Source organism: Chinchilla lanigera, unplaced genomic scaffold (assembly GCF_000276665.1).
Source record: "Chinchilla lanigera isolate Chin_1 unplaced genomic scaffold, ChiLan1.0 scaffold00002, whole genome shotgun sequence".
Taxonomy (NCBI): Eukaryota; Metazoa; Chordata; class Mammalia; order Rodentia; family Chinchillidae; genus Chinchilla; species Chinchilla lanigera.
Window position 1 is genome coordinate 52774959 of NW_004955403.1, and position 22167 is coordinate 52797125.

General features: G+C 56.7%; 1 protein-coding gene across 4 annotated transcripts in view; it reads right to left on the reverse strand.

Moving 5' to 3' along the window:
- Positions 1 to 45: 45 nt before the first annotated feature.
- Positions 46 to 22167, reverse strand: part of Fam167a (family with sequence similarity 167, member A) — a 30449-nt gene continuing 8327 nt past the window's right edge. For 3 of the 4 annotated variants that reach the window (XM_005373814.2, XM_005373816.2, XM_005373819.2), the window contains 3 exons: positions 17757 to 17943; positions 16772 to 17476; positions 46 to 2743 (listed from right to left, as the gene is read on the reverse strand). In XM_005373814.2, the coding sequence (XP_005373871.1) occupies positions 2480 to 2743; positions 16772 to 17152 (645 nt within the window). In that variant the 5' untranslated portion in view covers positions 17153 to 17476; positions 17757 to 17943 and the 3' untranslated portion in view covers positions 46 to 2479. Of the gene's footprint in view, positions 2744 to 16771; positions 17477 to 17756; positions 17944 to 18244; positions 18809 to 22167 lie in introns of those variants that run through there. The other variant, XM_005373818.2, reaches the window with a different exon arrangement.

Sequence of the window (22167 nt, forward strand, 5' to 3'; positions counted from 1 at the left end):
AGGCTCAAGCTAAAAGGAAGTAAATCTTTCTTCTTCATGTGGATATCTTCTTTTGAAATATTTTTATTTCACTTTATCTAACAGCAATGTAGAAACATAATCATAAAAAATAAAATTGTAAATTGTCCATCCATTATGTAATAGCACTTGGTATTGCTACAGGGTAGGTCTTGGGCGAGGCCGGGCCGGGTGGAGCCGGCCCAGGCCCTCTAGGCTTCTGTGATTGCTACGGAGCCTGCGAAGGCATTGGACAAGACCACTGGTGGTAGCGCGGCAGTAGCTCTGTGTTTACATCCTTGGGTCTGGCACAGAGATGGCAAACAGGCAAAACTACAAACAGTCCTCTTCACGTGGTGAGCTGGCCATGGACGCGGGGCCAGTGCAGTTGCTGCCCACAGATGGGGACTTCACAGATGGAGCAGAACGACTCGGCCGGCTCCCTGTGCTCACTGTGGAAGGTGGGAACTAACAGACCCGGGCTGTGTGTAGGAGACTGCCTTTCCCACCACTTCTCTGACCCCCCCACCTCCCCTACTTATCCCCAGATGAAATCCTCAGGATGAACTGAACACAATAGCTGAGACGTCTAACCTCTTCCAAACCGTGTGTCTGGGGCTTGGTTTGTTTCCAGCAAATAAAGGGAGGAAAATACAGGTTAACTGAGCCCCAAGCTCTCCAGCTGCACACACCTCAGGCACCTGCCTTCCTTCCAGCCAGCTTTTCTCCTACGGCAACGGCAGAGTTCTAAAAAGAAAACTGGCCCATTAGGCTTTCTCTTCAGAACATGGATGTGCTTCTGCGTTTCTCTGCGGTGTGTGGGGGGGTGTGCGCATCAGGGGATGGTGCTGGGACGGTCTGGACGGAGGTGACAGGAAAGGGACACTGCTCAGGACTTGGCAGTGCTGTAAGGGACTCTGAGCCAGGACCCTGGGATGGGTCCTGGGGGCTTTAGGGGGACCCGAAACCCTATGTCATCCTACCTTCTTTGATGGAAGCATTCTACACAAACTTTCCGGCTCTTCGAGACCACGATGAAGACACCGTGCTCCCTGCCAGCTATTTGGGACCACTCATTTGCGACTTCCCACTCGTAGCCCCGAAAACCCAGCCTCTCCCCTGGTGGGCCGTGGTGCATGTGGACAGAGACCATGGCAGGGATGGAACGTGGGGTGTGGGGTGCAGTTGGCCTGGTGACGGTGACCGCGTGACGGTGACCAGGGAACGCGTGCCGTTGGGTCCAGCACCCTCACCAGCCTGGTACTCTGGACTGTAGAGAGAGGGGCGGGTGGGGCCTGAGCAGATGGAGAGGAGTGAGGCTGGCAGCCCGTGGACCTGACAAAGCACCAGCACCATCTTTGGGGTTCAAGATCATGGATCTGTGATCCAGGGAGGCGTTATTTATAGCCACCAAGAAGTCGTCTCATTACTCAGAGGGCTCCACTAGATGCCTCAGAGGTTTAGGAAACTCTTGACCTAGGGTTGCCCCAGGCACCATGTGGGTCAGGCCCGGACCGGCTCAGCTCTCACCATGCTGACACTGGGACACTGACAGCCACGTCCCAGACTCTCTGCTTGGCCTACTCAACTGGGTCCCTGCTTGGATGAGAAGCCACCTGTCATCAGTAAGGTATCAACGCAGAGCGACAGTCTAAGAAAGTTGTTTAGGTCGGGCACAGTCTGTCTCAGAGGTGGCTACTGGGTTCCTTGGGCGATGTCTCTTAACTCAATGAGTGGGACACACTGAGGTGATATGGGTGGCACTCTCAGAGCAGCGCCCATCCTGGAGAATTTGGTCATAGGAAATCAGTTCCGGCCTGTCAGGTGCTCCTGGGGGATGTGGGTGAGAGTGCAAGGGGTGTTGGTGGCTGAGACTAGAACACGTGGCCGGGGGGTGAGGGGAGACAGGGCATCTGGACTCACTCTACCCAAGCTAGGCCACTGTGTGCTCACATGTCCAGGCCACTCTGGAAGAAATGTCCAAGGCCGTGTAGCGCCAAGCTGTAAGCCTGCCAGGAGCCTGGACCAGCTGCTGGCTGAGGAGACACTTTTACTTTTTGGTGTTGTAGTTCTGGTGGGTCCCTATCAAGTCACTGTGTCACCTGCTTAGAGCTAGGACTTGGGTGGCAACAGCACAGGATTAGTATACCGGTCCCTCATCTCCCACACCCCCGGGGAGCCTCCTGTGAGAACAAAGTTCTGGGAGCCCCGCGGAGGGACCCCAGTTCACAGCACCAATGACTCCAGGACGCAGGAATACGGGCCACGGAGGGAGGAGGGGATGGGTCCTGCTGGGAACCCAGTTCTCACCCTGCCTGTGCACCGAACAGGAGCCGGTGGTGGAGACACTGGGACCCCTAGTTGGGTCCCTGAGAGCACCTCCCACCAGGTCCGGAACCCTGCTTTAGCTGCCAGGAGGTAACTCCAAGGTGGTGTAGCTCCCTTCCCCACCCTCAGCTCTGGTCTGGCGCCCGAAGGCTCCTCAGCAGAGGGAGAATCTCCGGGAGTTGATGTTCATCTTGGTGACGCCGATGAGCTTGAGCGGTGTGGAGAGGCTGAAGGAGGAGGCCAGCGGCGAGTCGCAGAAGAGGTCGGACAGCTCGTCCCGCTCCTCAAGCTCGTAGGTGGCGTCGTTCAGCATCCTTCTGTGCAGGCGGCAGGTCTGCTCGATCTTCAGCTTGTTGATGTCGCCGCGCAGGCGCATGAGCTGCCTGGCCAGCTGCTGGTCCTGCAGCCTCATCTCTGCCTGGAGGAGGAGAGGAGGTGTCAGGAGCGGGCAGGTGAGGCTGCCACTCCTGGTCCCTGACAAAGCCAGACCTGGTCATAGGAAAACCACTATCTTGGACCTACTGGTCTATCTGGAAACGTGAGCACCTTCCCAGCATAAAGAGATGAAGATTGAGACACAATGTTGACAGATGAGGGTGTGCTCGTCCAGCAGGACTTTGTTTCACACAAGCTACTACCTCTAAGTCCTTTCCTGAGCAAGGTGCCAGGCAGTCGGGCCTCAAGGTGCTTCTGGTTTATTCCTATTATTGAGCAGTTTCTAGCAGAAGGAAGGGTGGGGAAGGGAAAGACGGGAAGGACAAAACCAAATCAGGCCCATGGCTCCTCTGGGTGGGAGGAGAGGGCACGACGGGCAGGGAACGCAGGGGCGTCACCTGCAACAGTGACGCGTAGACTGTATATCACAGGGCCAGCACGCTGCAGGATGTCATTAAGCACCTTAGAATGTTTGCAATGTTTTGCAAGTGTCAAAAGAACCAAACATAAAAATGGGTTAGTGTTCACTGCGGGAGCCAGGCACCGCTCTCAGCTCTTCAGGGATATCAGCACAAGGTAGTTGCCCTTGTCACCCACAGGTCACAGAGGAGGAGGGGGAGGAACCGTCACACTCCCACCCACATCAGTGGCGGAGCTGGCTTGGGAAGCAGAGTCAGACTCTGGTGCTCAAATGGCTGACGCCAAGTTCTGCTTTTTGGGTAGAGCAGGAGGAGGGTGAAGTCTGGAGCCAGCTGGGGGCTTGGTGACCTTGTAGGAAGGCCCTCAGGGTTTCCTGGTGAGGAGGGGGTGTGAGACCTCCTCTCATTTTCAGTTTCCAAAACCCATGCACACATTGCCCCTTGGGAACCCTCACAGTCTCCTTGGGACCTGTCACACCCCTGGTGTAGTCACGACATCGTCAGGGACCAGCACAGTGACAGAAAGCAGGCAGAATCCTGGGCCTTTACTTGCTACTCACCTAAAACATGATTTGGGTTTTCTTCTGGGACGTCAGGGACTTGAAAGCCATTTTTGCTATGAGCCCTGACTTCTCGCTTGGGTCTATAGATGCCCAGGAAGTAACTAAAAGCAGAACAAAGCTTGACCTTCACTTTGCATTTTTTGTTCCGGACAACCTTGGGTCAAATCCCTTCTCAGCTCTGCCTAGGGCTATGTTGATCTTTTAGGGAGTGTCTGTCTCAGCAGGTAGCCAGATAGGGTTGATTAGCCCTGAATTTATATGGTCTCCTCCTTCTTCAAGACTGAGAAGCCCAAGATAAGAAGTTTACAGGGACATTCAGCCATACCCAGAAGTTCCCTGCCATTGTCCTAAAGCTGTGATCGGCTGGCAGGATGGTTTAGACTGAGAGTGTCCCAAAAACCTCATGTGTATGACTTTGGAAGATGACTGAATTATAGAGTGCTATTGCTAACTTGCTGTTGGGAGGTGGGCCTGGCCGGCAGAGGTGGTCCCCCAGGGCCTGGCCTGGAATGGTTCGTCTCCTCCCCAGCTTTCTTCTTCCCTGCTTCCTGGCTGCCATGAGGTAGGCAGCTTTTCCTCCACTAGGCCCCTCTGCCAGGGGGAAAACTGAACTAAAACTGTTTAAAACTTTCACCCTGGAGCCAGTCAACCATGAACCAAAACCGTGAGCCAAAATACGCCAGTACCCAGTTAAACTGTGGGTCTGGGTACTGTGTCCCAGCAACCATCCAAGGGACTAAGACACCCAGACTCCAGGAAAGGCGGAGCCCTGCGTGACTGAGACCGCGCAAGCAGAGAACCCTTTCTTGGGAACAGAACCATCCGTCAGCTATGTCGTCCTATGACACCAGGGCTGACATGATGACCAGCGGTAGCCCAGTCCACCAGCGAATCCCTGCAAGCTGGCCTGAACCCAGCTTGTAAGAGTGCCTTACAGCCACACAAGCCGGTGTCCCTTCCTATGATCCCTCTAATGTTCCAGTGAAAGCTTTTCCCCCTGCCAATTTGTGCTGTGGTTTTAATTTCCATTTCTACAGAAGCAAGGACTCACGGTAGCTGGCCGCACCGGCAGGGCATGTGGGTCTGTGTCTCACCAGTCAGGGCGCAGGTGTGCAGATTCCTCAGCACTGGGCTTCACCCCGGGACCCGGGAGAGCAGGGCTGGAGCTGCCATCTCAGCAGGCTGAGTGCGCTTTCCATTAACAACGCTTCATCACCCAGACAGGCCGCCAGCTGCTCCTCCTCAGCCTGAGACCTGACTCCTTCTCGCCATTTTCTTTCCCTACACTTGAAGGTGGTGACTACTCTGTACTTTTGTGTCCTTATGCTCTGCTATGTGGTCCACCTGGTGCTGAGAGCCAAATGTGCCGGGGGATTCCAGAGGGACCCTCCCTATGGTCATGCGGACCAAGGCAAATGTTCTCACTTTCCCCTGCTCAGGTCTGAACATAGACTTTGCTGGGTTAAAAAGAAAATTAGCGCCATTACCAGCAAGCATTTCAATGTTCCTCTCATATTGATATACTTTATAGATCTCTTTTCTCCTAATTTCATAAATGAGAAAAACTGAGATTGAAAGCCTTGCTGGAGGGTTAGCAAGGTACTTAATGGCACAGTTGGGATGAAAGTCCACGTCCCACTTCACTAGTTTATTCCTCAACCTGTGGGCATTGAAACCCAAATTCAGTGGCAATCAGAAACCCTGTTGATTTGGAGTAGTGCCCCGAGAAGGACAACAGGCTGCCATGGGGTGGCTGGACATTCATTTGCTTTCTCTGGAGCCCCTAATGGTGCCTGGCCCCAGCCTGGGTGTTGTCTAAGGTCTTGTGAAGGAGACTGGGGTCAGCTCTGTCTGCAGACGGCGCCTGCTCTAACCCACTGCCTTGGTCTCTTGGAGCTCAGCTGGTTCTGCCGCTCTTTGGGGCACTGTCATCCAAAGACAGAGCTCTTTGAAAAGCGAGGAGCCCTGTGGTTTAGATTTGAACTCTGACTGCATGAATTGGCTCCTTTGCCTGAAAAGATCCTTCAGAGTGGAAATTCCAAGTCTGAGCAGGTATCTGATAGCAGCTGTGAGGCACAGCCACCTGCAGGGGGCACCTGGAGAGGGAGAAGGGCTGTTTTTCCAGGGCCTGGGGACCCAGCAAAAGGAGGCTTAAAGACCCATCCGAGATAGCCAAAAAGAGGGGGACGGACAGCACAGGCCCAGGTTCCTTGGACTGGCCAAAGGCCAGCACGGTGGAGTCATCTCCGATGCCCACTCAGCTGAGATGCATGTGATCCTGCGCATGGAAAGGAAGATGAGGAAAACCAGTTTCGAAGGGTGTTTGGTGCCGGCCTGTGCCCTTGCTCCTGCTCCATGTGAGCGTGAGGAGGGTGCGGAGCTGGCAGCGTTGGCCCCGCAGGCAGTTCCTGGCACAGGCACAGGACTCGCCCAGGATCCGCACACTCAGAAGCCCTGGGTACCAGTGAGCCGCTCACTTCACACCACACACCCGGACCGGAAGGCTGGCTGCACGGGAGCCCCTCCCCCTGCCCTGTGCACCACTCAGGGGTCCTGCCGGGGAGACTCGGTGCCTCAGACACTAACCAGAACCTGGAGGATGAGGGGGCACCCCTGTAATGAAACCAAGTCCACGGAGACACCAGTCTGCATAGCCCCTGAGGAAACCCAGCAGAGCCGAGAGCCTTTGTTCTTCCCCAGATTAACACATTCACAGCGAGGCTGTCATTTGTCTGTCTCGGCGCTGGCTGGCTCTGAACCACTGATGGCACATGCATGACTGTCCCATTGGGCAGCACGGGACAGTCCCCTGGCTGGCACAACTGCTCGATGAGACAGCCATGCATGTACCTCCTGTGGTTCAAACCAGTGGGAACGTGTTTGAAAAACACCTTGTAGTAAGATGTACATTACAAAAAATGTTCCGTCTTAGTGAATTTCCAGGGCGAAGCGTACAGGCCGTGGGGGGCACCCAGCACTGCCGTGCTGCCCCGAAACCGCTTCATCCTCCCCAGCCGGAACTTGTATCAACTGAAAAGCAGCTCCCCAGGCCCTCTCCCCAGCCCCACCACCTCCGCTCCTCTTTCTGTCTCTGTGAACCCACTGCTCCAGGGACCTCATGGGAGTGGCACCATGCCGTGTCTGTCCCTGCGACCGGCTTATTTCACGCAGCATGACGTCCGCCAGGTGCTCACGGCTCGCAGGAGACATTGTCATAAACCGAGTCTCTCTAGAGGCGTCTAACGGACGTGTCTGTGTGGCCAGGTGGGCAGTCCCGGCTCTGGGGGGAAACCCGGAGCAAGCTAAGTGTCTCTCCTAACCGGGTGGCCTGGGGTGAGTCACTCTCTGAATTTCTGTCTCCTCATCTACAGGGAGGAGAAACAACATCTGCTCCCAGGACCGAAAAGAAAACAGTCACACGAGGCAGGCCACAACCATGAGCCACGGCAGCCAGTGGGAGACGAGCTGTCCCCAGGGTCTACAGGCTTCTCTCGGGGCCTCAGTGCAGACACTGGGCCAGGCGGCCCTCTGAGGCTGAGGCTTCTTCAACAGACTCGGGCGCTGCCCTGGACTCTGACGCCGGAGACCACTCTCACTGTGGGTCCAATACTGTCCTTTCAGAGGCTCCGCTATCGGACACGCCAACCCCCACCAGGGTGGCCTGTGTCCCTCTGGGGGTGGGACACCGGCTGATTCTCAGAGGAGCAGCCTCTCAGTCTCTCAGTCCTGTAGGCAGCCCAGGACCTGGTGGAAATGGGACAGATGCCGCCATCAGGGTCTGCCAGTGCAGGGTGGGAGGGGGTACATCCCTGCTGGTGCGAAGGAGATAAAGGGGGCCCTAACAGCGACGCTGGGCTGCCGCCAGCAGGGGATGGGCTCTTGGGGGGAAGAGGAGCTTCTTAGGAGAGCCGCTGCCTCCTCAGGTGGGAGGTGAGTTGCGGGGGCAAGTGACCCTACGCACCATCAGACACCTCTACAGGGAAGGGAGAGGGACCCAGGCTCCCTGGGCAGGAGACAGGTAGGTGGGAAGGGACAAGACAGGAGACCCAGAGAATGGCCAGCGAAGAAGCTACACAAGAGAAGGGCTCCCGAGTTCTGGGAGAGAGAGGAGGAGCAGTGTCCTGCCTCTGGGCTGCAGTAGCACAAACCCAGCCTGTAGAAAAGCCCTGGAAATAGCAGATCAAACTGAATTCCCAGAGTGAAACTCCAGTTTCACCTTGGGGTACAAATCCCAAAAAAGGAAGGCCAGGACTCCAACGGAGCCATGTACCACCTGTCCTCAGCAGCATTACTGTTCAACCAGCCTGAAGGTCGAAGCAGCCCAGTGGCCACTCACTGTTGAACGGATAAACACATGTGGTATGTCCACATGCTGGAATAGTAATCAGCCTTGAAAAGGAAGAAATTCTGCCACGCGCTACAATGTGGAGGAGCCTTGAGGACATTATGCTAAGGGACATAAGCCCACCATGAGAGGACAAATACTGCATGATCCCACTCACAGGAAGTAGCTAGAAGGGTCAGGCCCATAGAGACAGAAAGTGGAAGGGGGTCTAGACTTTGTTTCTGGGGCTCATATCCACCCTCTCCCAGGGCCCAGGCAGGAGATCTGGGCCAGGCCCTTGATGCATGTGAAGGGAGGACCCGAGGGCCCTCCTCTCCTGATGGGGGTAAGGAGCCCTGCACACAGGCTGGAACCCGGCTCAGTCGCTGTTTCACATCACCTAAAGCCGTCCGCCCCAAGCAGGAGGCTGGAGGGGAAGGCATTCTCGGTCTTGGGTGTGGAGAAAGTGCTGGAAGGTGGGGGCACGGTGCATGTGCTACTGAATGGAAACCTGGGGTCTGGGGAAATGTACCAAGGAGAGGGTCAAAGGCCCCTGGAAACCGAAGCAAGTCTGCGTGCTGACTCCAGGAGGGCCGGGAGGTCATCCGGGAGGAGGACTCCTCTCTGAGAAGCAGTGGCCCAGCTGCAGGGGTCGGGCGGGGCAGCCCCTGCTCTGCACCCCCGGCCCGGGGTTGGGGTGGCAGGGACGGCGAGAGTGAAGCTCTGTTGCGTGGTAAGTCCCTGATTTGCATGCCGGCAAGGTCCCAAGCCAAACTGCTGTGTCCGTGGTGCGAGGCTGGCCTTTGGGAAGGACAGGCGGAGGCGCTGGGCAGGGCCCAGATGTGCCCCAGGGGAGCCAGCTTCCAGCCCCGGGGCAGCCCCACAACATGCGCAGCCACGGGCCGGCAGGACCCTTCCAGAGGAAGGCGAACAGATCACCAGGCCCCTGCCACACCACAATGCACCTTGAAAGTGAAGGGGCTGGACCTTCTGCGCCTGCGTGAGGGTGCTGGAAACGTGTACCTACTGGCCAGGTGAGGACCTGAGTAGACATTTATCAAAAGAAGACGCCTGGGGCCGGCAAGCACACAGAGCCATGGTCAACACCACTAATCACCAGAAAGCAAAAACCAGAGTGAGGGCGTCTTCCCCTGGCTAGAATGGCTGCTCATCGAAAAGACAGAAGTAACAAGTGCTTCTGAAGACAAAAAGAAGGGAGAACTCCCTCCTCGAGGGAAAACAACAAGGAGGAGAACTCCTGTGTGGTCCAGCACTCTCTCCAGGAAACCCAATCCTTACATCAAAGAGATCCCTGTGCTCCCATGAGTCCTGCAGCCCTGGTCACAAGAGCCACAACAGGGGACCAACTGCGACGCCCATCAATGGGTGCATGGATTAAATATTGCAGTCTATGCACACAATGGAGTATTATGCAGCCATAAAGAGGGCAAAATCCTGTCATTTGTGGCAAGGTGGATGGAACCAGACAGAGGACATTATGTCAGGTGAAGTACCCTGGACACAGTGGACAAATGCCATATATCCTCACTCATTCACAGAAGCTAAAAGAAGTTACCTTGGGGAAGTAGCAAGACCAGAGGTCACTAGAAGCTAGGCAGGTTAGTGGGCAGGGAATAAACAGGTCGGATAACGCATACCCAAATACAGTGGATGGAAGAACTAGTGCTAATGGTCTATAGCACAGTAGGGGAACTGCAGCCTACAATTTATTTACTTAGTGTTTTGAGACAGGGTCTCACTCTATAGTCTAGGCTGGCCTTGACCTTACAATGTACCCTAGGCTGGCCTCAAACTCTCAGAGATCCTCCTGCCTCAGCCTCCTGAGTGCTAGGATTACAGGTGTGCACCACCATCCATGCCCGGTTTAATCTACAATTTATTACTTACTTCACAATAGCTAGAGGAAAGAGCTTGAAGGTTCCCAATAAACAAAACAGATAATAATTCAGGAGACAGAAATGCTCCTTCCCTTGACTTGATTGCTATGCACCGTACACGGGTTGAGTTACACCACTACACCCCATGGATAAGCACACAGGCATCAGTTTGTTACAACATGTGGGAAAGGGACTGTCCCACTTAGGAACATGCCTCAGGTACAGCAGACCCTTCTGAACCTAAGGGCCACCAGCCCTGGCCTTTGCGTAAGACTCACAAGCATCCTTTAGCGGGGTGGGGTGGGATGGGGGGGCACAACACTTTTTAGAAAGAGGGCCACGTCCAGTAGACTTTGGAGAATAAGACCTGAAGTCGGAAGTCACAGGAGCGGAGAGACGGTGTGCCCCACATTCACGCCCCCAGGGCTTCGAGCAGCTGATTGCTAAGTGTGGGTGAGGCAGGCCCACGAGTTCCAATCCCCACCCCTCCACCCTCGGTCTGGAGCAAGTTCCTTAACCTCAGCTCTCTCATCTGTAAAATGGGGCAGCCATGGCCTCCTCAGAAGGTGTGGAGGAGGCCTCCCAGCAGCTGGCAGGCCACTGCCTCTGGCTGCTTGCCTTTGTGTTCCCTTTATGACCCAGGGCCGGGTAGGGATTTATTATCCCCATTTTAGAACGACAATACTGAGGGTGATTAGGCAAATTGGCTTTCCTAAAGCCTCGCAACAAGGATGTGGTGGAACCTGACTTGAGTCTAATCCGATTACCTTTGACGCTTTTCCGCCCAGCCCACAAGCACTTAGTGGGCCAGCTGCGTGAGAGGCTCCGAGGGTGACTGCTATGTCCCCAGCGCTGCTCCCCGCGCAGCCTGAGCTTCCACAGAGGCCGCGGAATGTGTGCTGTGAGAGATTCCCTGGGTGCCCCCTTCGGAGAGGGAAACCCACACCACGCGCAGGTCCCTCCGAGGGAAGCTCCGGAAGACAGGACCCTGCCCTGCACCCACAACAGGTGGTGGCCCAGCACACCTCGGGCCACCGAGCTCCTGCTTGTCCTTGGTGCCCCCACAGCGAAGAAAAGGACAGCGAGCAGGCCCCTGGGATGGGTCAGCTTCACCCCTGGCCAGCGGTGCCCACCGGTCAGCTCTTGGGCCCAGACGGAAGGTACTGCTTTCCTTATCAACTAGGAGACTGCTGCTTTTACGTGCAGTCCACAGGGTGAGGCATGCGGGCCAAGCACACTGGCGGGGCAGACAGGACCTGGGAACCTTTTCTCTTTGGTCTTTTATTTCATAATCTACCCCCTCTGACTATAAAATGTCAAAAATACAGTGAATATTTAAAGTTTAAAAAATCATTGCAGTAAAAGATACATCCCCATTAATTCCCCCCAAAACATAGTTCCTCTTCTGTGTCTCCAGTTGCACTGCTATGGCTGCTTTGATGTCCTGAATTGATTGAAATATTGACCTTTCATGGTCCTTTTGACTTTGGGGAGGAGCCGGAAGTCACGGCGTTGGATTGGTGAGTAGACTGGTGAATAACATAGTGGGGCCACTAATGTTTTCATTTAACGGAAGCTGCTGTCAATGGAACCCAGGGACTGTTGCTGAAAGTATGCTGGATGTGAGAGGGAGGACTCTGAGGGGGATCACGGCAGACCTGTGTGTGTATAATAATTTCTAACTTAAATATTCACTGTATTTTGTGATCGTGCCTCACACAGGCGATACATTCCTATTTCAGAAACTTCTGAAACTATAGAAACATAGAAAGAATGACAGGAACATTCAGAAATGAAAGTCATTCATGTTGGGCCCTGTCTCTTGCTGGGGACCTCACCAAGAAATTCTCTAGTAATGCCTAGGACGCTGGTGTTTGTGGGGGTAGGGGTGGGGTTCACAGAAGGAATCCTCCTCCCCAGGGCCGTCCGTGTGACAGGCCCTGTGTGTCACAGACAGCTGTGGCAAAGGGCGCCTGGGCAGGATCCCTCCTGTGAGTCAGTCCCCAGGCTCAGCACCGTCAGGTCCTCACTGTGAAGCGGGTCTGGTCCCCGCTAAGCACTGTCACGAGTCACTGCAACGCCCGGACTTCCTGCAAGTACCCGGCTCTGAGGCTTTCTGCCAGCTCGCTGACTTGAACACATGATGCATCTGGGATGAAGGAAGGAGGTCTGCATCCAGATGTGGGGTGCGGGCTCGTCTTCGTTTGGCCACATCCTGGCTCCTGCGCTGCACAAGTCACTTCACCGCTCTGTCCTGCAGGCCTCTGATCTTTGAACCTACACTTTCTTCTCATCTGTACAACGGGAATAGCGAACGCTTCTAAGCCTCCTCAGAGGACCCTGTGTGCCGAGGTACTTTGGAACCATGACGTAGGAGACATGACCACGGCCCTTCCTGCCTCCATCCCTGTCACTTGGCTGGGCCCCACGGCAGGTATGGACAGTTCTGGCTCAGGGAGCTGAGGCCATAGCAGAGCCATGTGCTTGCCACACAGCAGCTGAGCAAGGGAGGGTGAGCCGGGAGCAGCTTCGGCTGGCCACCAAGCTGCAGCCCAGGGCTCCTGCTGGGTGGAGCCTCCAGGCCTCCCACCGTGCAGACCCTGTCTGATGTAAACCTGTCCGCTTTCTCTTCCCTCTTCCTAACAGCTATAAACACCTTCCTGGGGGATCTGCAGGGATCCAACACCTGCATGATACTACAAGAAAAATGCCTGCTGGTGCCCGGGAGTCTGGCCACAAAGACAGCCCCCTAGGAAGCCGGGATGTTTTGTGTTCAGCTTTGCCACCACGGGCAGGGTGGAAGCCTTTCCTGTCCCTGTGCTTTAGCACCCAGATTGGCAAGGGGACCACGTGAGAGGAGTGAGAGCCAAGCAGAGGGGAGGGTCCCTGTCCAAAGCCCCGTGGGTCAGGGCCGTTTGCAAATGTCCTGGATGCCACACTCCGCTGGAGGGTGGAGCTGACGGCTTTGTGGTCGCACCTCCCCTCCCCTCTGCTTCCTCAGGCTCTTTCCCACCCCAGGCCCCGGGCACAGACTGATCTGCCGGAAGGTGCAGAGCTGGTAACCCTGATCTCCAGTGACCGCGCACTGTAGCCGTCTTGGCAGCAGGCCCCGACTGGTGTCACGGGAGCGCAGGGAGCACCTCCCCTGTATTCTCTGTGCATCAGCTGCAGGAAAAGCCACTCCACCTGAGGTCCCCAGGGGTGTCGGAGCAACTGTCATTTCCCTGCAGTGAGGTCAGGCGCGCCCGAGCAGCCGTGTGGCCCTTGCTCGCCATGGAAATGGTCCACCAGGCAGCCCACTCTGCCCTTTACCTGGCTACGTAGGAGGCAGTAGGACAGTGCTTCCAGACCCAGCACTGCCTACCTTTGACTGGGCAAGGCTGACAGTCACCTCCCAGCATCCACTGACAGCTCCAGGATGGCCGCCGGGTGGTTGGAGAGCAGGGCGCCTACCCGCTCCTGGGCCAACACCCCCTTAGCCCACTGAATCACAGAGCTTTGCTCGATTTCATTGGCCACATGGAGAAAACACAAATTCCCACACGACACCAGCTACTCAGTGGGGAGGGCCTGCCCGGTGCACAGAAAACTCGATTCTGAGCTTACACAAATACGGTGTAATAAAGGTTATGCAAACCATGCTCACCGGCTAAAAAATAAGTCAGTTTGTTTTAAAGGCACCTTTGCTGGTTCACAGAGGGTGAATTAGGGATCAACAACATGAAGCTTTGTTTAGACAGAGACTTGAAAACGGCAAAAGCCAGGTGTGGTGATGCATGACTGCAATCCCAGTACTCAGGAAGACAGAGGCAAGAAGGTCTCAAATTCAAGCCCAACCTGCACAGTCTTGGGACTTAGAGAGACCTTGTCTCAATTAATAAATCAATCAATCACTCACTCACTCATGTAATCAATCAATAAAAAATAAGATAAATAAAATAAAGCAGCTGTATATAGATGTAGCTTAGTTCAAAGGCCTTGGGTTCAACCCCCAGTACCACAAATAAAACAACAAACCTAGCAGGACTCGAATGGCTCCCCCTCGCTGAAAGGTTTTAAAGTTGCTTTTGTTTAATCCTGATGTGGGGGGCAGACTTCCTGTCTCCGGCTCACGAGGACCATGCTCCGCGTAAATGCAGCTCTTGGACTGTTGGGATGCTGCACGCAGGTCCCCAAGGCGCACTCACTGGCCGAGCCCAGCCCCACACAGGCGGTGAGAACAGCACCCAGGCCTGGAGCCCACACTAGGGGCTCTGGTCTGCTCTCTGAGGTCTTGTCTCGGTGCCCTGACCCTAGACGGCACCTCCTTTCGTTTCCCTACTCAGAGCGTGGTCCACGGACCAGCCACATGGGGTCACCTTACAGCCTGTTGGAAATTCTGCATCACAGGCCCAGCCCAGACCCACGGAGCCTGAGTCTTCCTTTCCATGAGACACTTGGGAGCTCTCCATGCACACTGGCGTTCAGGGCCATTGCTCTTCCAGCCTGTGCCCCAGGTCCCCTGCAGTGCTGCCATTTCCCAGTGCTCTACTGCCATGGTGAAGGTGGAGTTTAAGCCCTGGCCCTGCTGTTTCCTAATCTCACCATCTTATGGCCTGACCATGAGGAGCCTCAGTTTACTCATCTGTAAGATGGGCACAGTAAGAACAAGTGCACAGAGCTGTTGTAGGAACCAAAGAGAGAACGGAAGGCTGGGACTCTCATTCAGTCCGGCTTCTCTCCCTGCCCCTGCGCCATGCGCTCCACTCACAGTTAGCATCTTCAAGAACTCACATTTTAAGGAAAACCAATTCCCTTAGGAGGACAATGTGTGCTGTGGCAGTCAAGAAGTGCAACCCGGCAGCCTGGGGTTCCAGTGTCAATTTCTTTCTTTCTGTCATGTCCTCTGAGCCAGCGTCCCGCGCAGGCGAGGTCACGTGACAATCAGATGCTGTGACTAATGCCAGTGCGAACCGGGCACAATGTGAGCCCTCCCTTAGGGATGAATCTCACCATCATCAGCATGAGTGTTATTACCCAGCCCTGATAGCACAGGGAAGCGGCTGGGACAGTGGAAAATGTTATGCCAATAGGAAGCACTGTTATTCATGCTAATATTCCCTCTGCCCATTTCAGACAGCCTTTGGCAGCCACATCGGAGCTGGCGATGAATGCTCTGCTGCACCTGGCCCACCTTCCTGGCCCACCAGCTGGCACTGGAAGCACAGGGGTGCTCCAAAGCTGCAGATATGGGGCACCACCCCAGACGCTCATTTGATTGGGCTGGGGTGCGGCAGAAACTTTAGGAGTCTGGCAAGGTCTCATGGGTGTTACACAGCTGGGGCTGGCTGCCAGGCACCTCTCTGTCTGCACAGGGATGATGGGACAGGCTCTGGGAAGTTCCTCCCGGTTTGCACATGCGGAGAATGGAGGATCCCTTCTCACCCTTCCCCCTCCAAAGGGGGCCCAAGGGAAAGCAAGCTTATCGAGAACGTGCAGGCGTCTGCTCCCACAAGCAACAGGATCACAAATGAACCCGAAGACAGGTTCTCTCCTTGATGAAAGGGAATACTTTTTGTTCTTTTTAATGAAAACAGATCAAAGCAGCTCAGCCTCAGGAACTCAAAGGGCAGCTTTCAGGGTCTGTCTTGGAGCACAGCATGTCCACATCCCCATGAGCACCCAGGGGCTCTGGGCAGAGACGGGAGCACACGCACTCCGGCCACCAGCGACGCACACAGTGGGTCCTCTGGGCACCCTCTTGGCATCAAAACCAAAACAGGTTTCTAATGAATCAGACACCCGGGTCCTCCCCACCCCAAACCCAGCTTCAGAAATTGCACGCCTCAGTGGGGGTTTGTTTTTCAGGGTTCTGCAAAACCAGCCAATGGGTCTCTGCCTGCCCTGTTGTCCCGAGATTCACTCCTGGCTCCGGAGAGCAGCCTGCCCTGGACTCCGGGGTCCCTGGGACATGGTAGACCTAACCCGGGCCTCAGGTAACGGGTAGGCCAGGGGCTGAGAGCTGGGGGAGGCTTAGCTTCATGTCCAGCTCTGCTGAAGAGCCACAATGCTGGGGCCTGAAGATTCCCCTCCAGGAGAGATGGGGACAGGGCACCCCGCTCTGCACATCAGGAGGCGCTCCTGATGGGAATCTGCTTTGCCTGTGGGCAGAAAAAGGGTCAAGCTGCTCATCCCAGCTCAAAACAACACGCCCTTTGGCATACTTGTTCCTCCTGGAATGTGGCGCCCGCCACTGCCACCCTCACTCCGGAGCAGATTGCTACTCAGCCTCCTCTGCAGAGCCCTCAGCCCAGGCGTGCTCGCTCCTGCGGCCCCCGGCAGCTCCTTGAACGCCACGCCTTGTTAGTTCAGCACTCAGCACAACAGGCCCTGGACTCACAGCCAGGGTTCTCAGGCGCAGCGTCCTCCCGGTCGCTCACCCAGTGAGCCCTGCTGGGCAGCCCAGAGCCACTGCCCAGCGCAGGACAGCAGCCACTCACCTGGTAAGGGGGTGGTCTCGGGGGCCAGCCGGGAGGGGGCTTCAGAGAAGAGGGCAGGCCCACTCTAGGGCCACCGCAACAGCCCAGGGGTCAGATGTCCGTGGGGAGGGTGTGGGACCGTAACATGAGCTCAGGGTCTCAGGGACAACACACGCCCCCTCCCTGTCTGTGGCTAGGCCCTGATTGACATGGGGTCCCAGAGAAGCAGGGAGGTGAGCTCTGCTCGTGTCTCGTGGGACAATTACAGATGTGCAGGTGCGTGTGAGGGGGAGGATGAATACGGAGGAGGAGGGGAGACACACCAGGGCCTCACGGGACAGTCACTCACCAGTTCCTTCCTGAGCCAGGTGAGGGCCTGGTCGATGCTCTGGAAGCCCTCCAGCTTGCCTGTGGACAGTGGCCCGTCGCCCTCACCGGCGCTGCCGGGAGGTGGCGGGTGCTCGCTGGCCTCTCTCGGGGCCAGCAGGGGCTCCCCGGCCCCACACTCTGCCTGCTCTGAGCTCGCCTCCTCAGTGGCCGGCCTGGGGAAGGGCCACGTCTGCTCCTCCAGCCGGGCCTGCCACTCCAGGTAGGAGGGCCTGCGGGTCTCCAGCCTCAGCTTCTCGGTCAGGGCCTTCAGGCTGCGGAGGTGGTCATCAGGAGGGGTGGCCGCTCCCGCTGGCCCCTCGTCTTCACCCACTTCTTCCACTCGGATCTGGGGCACAGACATTCTAGAGTCTGTCGCAGCAGCCAGACATGGGAGGGCGCGGAGGGCAGAGGGCGAGGCCGGGCGGGTGGCGAGGCTGGGGCCCGCTCTGGGGCCCGCATCCAGCTGGGGTGGGGTTGGGCTCAGAGTCAGTCTGGGGCCTCTCGGAGCAGCTGTGGGGTCCAGGGTCTAGGCTTAGTGCCGGAATCCGGTGGGTGCCGTGCGTGGCAGAGGCGGGAACAGACAAGACGGCAGGAATCCGTAAGGATAGCGTCTGCCAGGATCCGCCTGTCCTGGGGTGCACAGAGCAGATCCAAGGCCAGCGGGCAGGGCGGGCAGCGCAGGGCCCTGCGGGAAGGACACGAGCCGTGTCAGTCCTCATCCTCCTCAGGCCCTCGGAGGCAGGCACGTCTGCTCCCCAGAGAGGTCCACGAGAGGACTAGAAGCGAGACGACCTCACCACTTTAACTCAAGGAAGAGATGCTCACGCTAGGATTTGGTCATGTTTGATCATTTCTAAAACAATCCACTTCCATTATCTAACGCTTCCAGTAAGTCTGTAGAGATTTATTTTTATCCCCATTTTACACTTGAGAAACCGGAGTCCCGAAGATACTAAGTGACTCACCGAGACGGATCTCCCAGCCCGCAGCGCAGGACAAGGCCAGCTGGTCCCTGCGGGTCCCGGAGTCAGCGGATCAGGCAGCCGGCTCAGGTGTGTGGGCTCCGAGAGACGCCCAGCCTCCACCTCGCGTCTTCCTCCTCAGCAACAACACCTGACCTCACCTCTTCAGAGGAGGAACAGTCACCTGTGGCTGCAGAGGGAAGGAGCCGGGCTGTTAAGCCAGCAATGATCTTGTGACTCACCCTCCCAGGAGCCGGTCGCACATTCTCCAGCTGCCTGCACCGCAGCCGTCCCTGGAGGGCTCCCGCTGGGATCAGAGTCTCCTCGCCATGCTTAGGAGGGCAGAAGCCCGGCCTCAATCTCACCCCCACCAGGAGGGAGAAAAGTAACCAAGTCAGAATTAGCAGGGACTCTCCCGTCCTTAGGTCCCTGTGTCCCCGGGGAAGGAGCGAGTGAATGGAGTGGGTGGCAGAGCAGATGTGTTACTGCACCTTGGCTCTCCGAGCGAGTTTTAAAAATCTGTGCTGAGGAGTGCAGCTGTAAGAGAGAATGGATTGCCATGGAACAGTGTCCAGGACAAGGCGTAAATGGGATGACAAAGCCAGGTGCTCCGCGGCCTGGCGCGGCCGCCACGCTGTGGAAAAGGAGCGAAGGCAGTGACTGTTGACTTGTGTGTGCTTAAAAGACATCCCTGCCCAAAGAAGAAAAGAAACTAACAGCCACCACGTGTGCTTGGGACGGTGGGGACTTGGTGGACATGGATCAGGGGGACAGGAAGACAATGAGAAGGCAAAAGCAAGGGGCAGGCTGGGCTGCCCAGGGAGCGGGGTCTCCTGGACAATGGGCCACTGTCCTCCTCCTGAGCCTGCCCCTGCCTGACTGGGGGAGCCCTTCCTGGCCAGCGAGCCACCTCAAGGACTTCTGGCAGCAGCTGATCCCAGGGCTTCTGATTCCGTAGATCTGGGCCAGGACTCAGCCCATAGCACATCCCTGAGAGATACGTGAGCACCTAGGACTGAGGACCGCTGGTCTCCTTAGAGATGCTAGGCTGGGATCACACCATACCTCTGGGCTCCGCTGGGCTTGCTGAGCCTCACTTTCCACGTCTGGAGAGCAGGGTGATACCAACCGGTAGGCTTTTGGGGACGGGCAGGATAAGGTTCGCTTGTGCTGCCTGAATCTCAGCGTGTGCAGTATCTGGTCGTGTGCAGCCTCCTAAGAACCTCTTTCGGGGCCCCTCCCAGGTGCCCACTGCTTATCTGCTTTGCTGAGATGCCAGGATCCATTCGCAGTGTGCCTGGGGTGGCTGAACCCTAGTGGGATTCCTTTGGTGGGGGGATCTTGTTACAGCCAGCAGAGCTGTAGGGGAGGACCCAGCTGCAGCAGAGCTAACGGGTGGGAAGCCACGTCCTCCCTCCCCTGCAGGGGGTGGTGTCCTACATGGTGCACGTGGTCAGGCTGTCCTGGGGCGGGAAACCCTGCGACTCTGCGACTTCTCCACCGTGTGGGGTGGGGAGGTCATTTTAATTAGCAGCTTCTGCAGCTGCTCCAGAGAGCCTGGGAACAGGAGCTGGTAGGCTGAGTCAGCTGAGGAGCAGCCTTGCATCTGCAGAGCTTCCTGGCATGTGCCAAGCTCACTCCAGCCTCACCCTAGCCCAGGAGGCAGAGAACAAGGGGCCGAGACACAGCACCAACCGTGTGACTCTGGTCAGCCTCTCTACCCACACACAGCCGCCTCAGTGCCGGGCTGGGACACGCCACTTATGGGGTTCGGGGTACTCGGGGGCTGTGGCAGGAAGATTTCGAGTTTGAGCCCAGCCTGGGCAACTTGGAAAGACCCTGTCTCAAAATAAGAAACTCAGAAAGGACTGGGGAGATAGCTTAGCATGAAGGCCTTGAGTTCAATCCCTAGTACCCTCACCCCCCAAAATATCCTGAGAATTTCAGGATGGTGACCACAAAGCATACCCCAAGCGAGAGTCCCTGTGCCCTTCCATCCCCAGGTTCCACACCCATGAAGCCCTGAAATAACAGAATTGACTTCCTTGGTCTTCATATTAAACAGGGTGACAAACAGCTGCCAGCACAGGGCCTGACCACAGTGAGCCCTAGACCAGCGGTGGCGGACCTGTGGCACAGTGCGATGTGTGTCACTGAAAGCTCTAAGAGGTTCGCCATCACTGCCCTAGACAGTGCCACCCGGATGCAACCTGCCCGTTCTGCCTCATAGCCATGTCTCCCTTGTCCCTGTGCTTATGGGAGAGCTCCGTGCAGAGTGTGGAGAGCCGTGCCCCCTAAAGAGTGGGTTATCACGGAGGGGCAGGGGCCACAGCACCGGGCAGAGACTGAGGCCTCCAGCCGTGCGTGTCTCCTGCCACCCCCCGCACACCTGCATGACGAGGACCTGCCAGGACAGGCTCCCTTCTCCTGCCCACCAGGCACTGTGCCACCCCCAGGTGCCCTGGTGGCTGAAGAGGCCGAGGGCTCCCCCCGCCTTCCAGCTGGGTGCAGGAGCTGAGCTGGAATGTCACCCACCCCGGCCAGGGAGGTCCAGGAGGAATGTCCTCCAGCCACTTCCCACTCTGGACACTGAAGTGGGTGCAACCTGAGCTGGCAGAGAGGTGCCACCCGGTGCTGGGGACAGAGACCAGTGCTGGGTGGCCTCTCAGATGGGCAAAACAGCAGGGGACTTTGCGGTCTAGGCCCGGGGAGAAAGAGGCCTCCACCATGCTGGACAAGTGGGCTTCCATCTAACCTAGGTGCCCCGGGTGGGGAGCACGGATCAAGGCAAAAGCCAAGACTGGAGACCTGGGGGGCTCTGGAAAACAAGACCAGATCCGGTAATCCCTCCACGCCCAGGCAAGCCCCGCTGTGCAGGCACCCCTCAGGCCCAAGACCCACGCCGCATACACGCTGCCGTTCAAACACGTCCCCTGGCTTTGCCAGCCATGAGCTCATTCCCCGGCTGTGGGAGGATCCGGGTAGGTGCAGTCCTGGCAGGCGGTCCACTCCTCATCCCGTGACGACCTAACGTGCTCAGCTGGAAAGCCTTCAAGCCCACGTCCCCATGGGCCGCCGGCAAATTCTCCACCTCTTCCCCTCCTGGGCTCATCTGAGCTTTCCTGTCTTGGATTCTTCAAGAGCCATTGGCTTCCTCTACATATCACACTTTCTAACCCCTGCCAACTCGCTGCCCCCCCAGTTCCATGCTGGCTCATACCCCCGGGACTTCGTCCCTTCAGCCCTGAGCCCCTTCCCTCCCTCCTCTGCCAGGGCTCTCGGGCATTGTCTCCTTCTGGAAGCTTCCTTGATCTGCCAGGGCTAGGTTGTAAGTACCCAACGATTACTCAGAGGGACCACGCCAGCACTCGTCCTGGAAGTGTACCCTGTGCTAACACATGTGCTGCTCGATCAGCAGGCATCAGCCCCAGCTTTCAGAGGGGCAGTTTTCAGATGAGGCACACACAGATTGGGTGACTTACCCCAGGTCACTAATTGAGTAAGCTGAATCTAGAACTTGGGGCCCTGCTGTCTGGCTCCAAGCTAGTGCCTAACCACCAGGCTTCCTGCCCCTCTGAAACCATCACACTCACCCCAGGGACTTTCTTCATGGCCCCTTCTGCTAGGCTCTGATGTCCACCAGGGTGAGGACCAAGCCTTGTGCCTGGGGTCATCCGACATGGAAACATGGCAGCGAACGGGCGAGCAGGTCAGAACTCCTCCACTTAGTGCAGCCCGACCTTGCTCTCATTTGAGAAGAGACCCTGCACCCTCTACCACCTGTCCTCATGAGGTGCCACCCACTTCTCCCTGCCCTGACCTCTGACCTCCTGGACACAGGTGTGCCAGCCCTGCATTTGGAACACATCAGGAACAGCTTCAGCTTGTGTCAAATCCAGAGACTCTGAACTGGACCCAGGCAGGACCTCCTGGACCCAGACAGAACCTTCTCTCCTCTGGAAAGGGTGCTCCCTACTGTGGGGAGCATGGCCCTGCTGCGCTGACATCCCTTCTACCTGGTCACATGACCCACCTGGGCGGATCTGAGCCCCCAGCAAGCTCAGATCAGCTGTGTTGCTCCCAGGTTGCCTGGGGGTTTGAGGTCTCTAGTTCTCCCTGGGGAAGGGCTGCTGGCACACATGCCTGGCAGACAGGATGGTCTGGGGCCCTCAATTAGGCCTGGTTGGAAGCCACCCCACCCAACCTTGATTACACGGCTGTCAAATGCTCCTGCTGGGTTTAAGCTCCTCTGAGCTGGGTTCTGACACTTATAACTGACTGGTGGAAGCGTGTGTTGAAGACGGGATGGCAAAGAAACGGGGGTGTTTACAGATACTTGGCTTCTGCCTGTTGGTCTGCCCTAGCTGCCCTCCTGCTTCCCTGGTTATAGTGAGCAACAACCAAGTTGGCGACA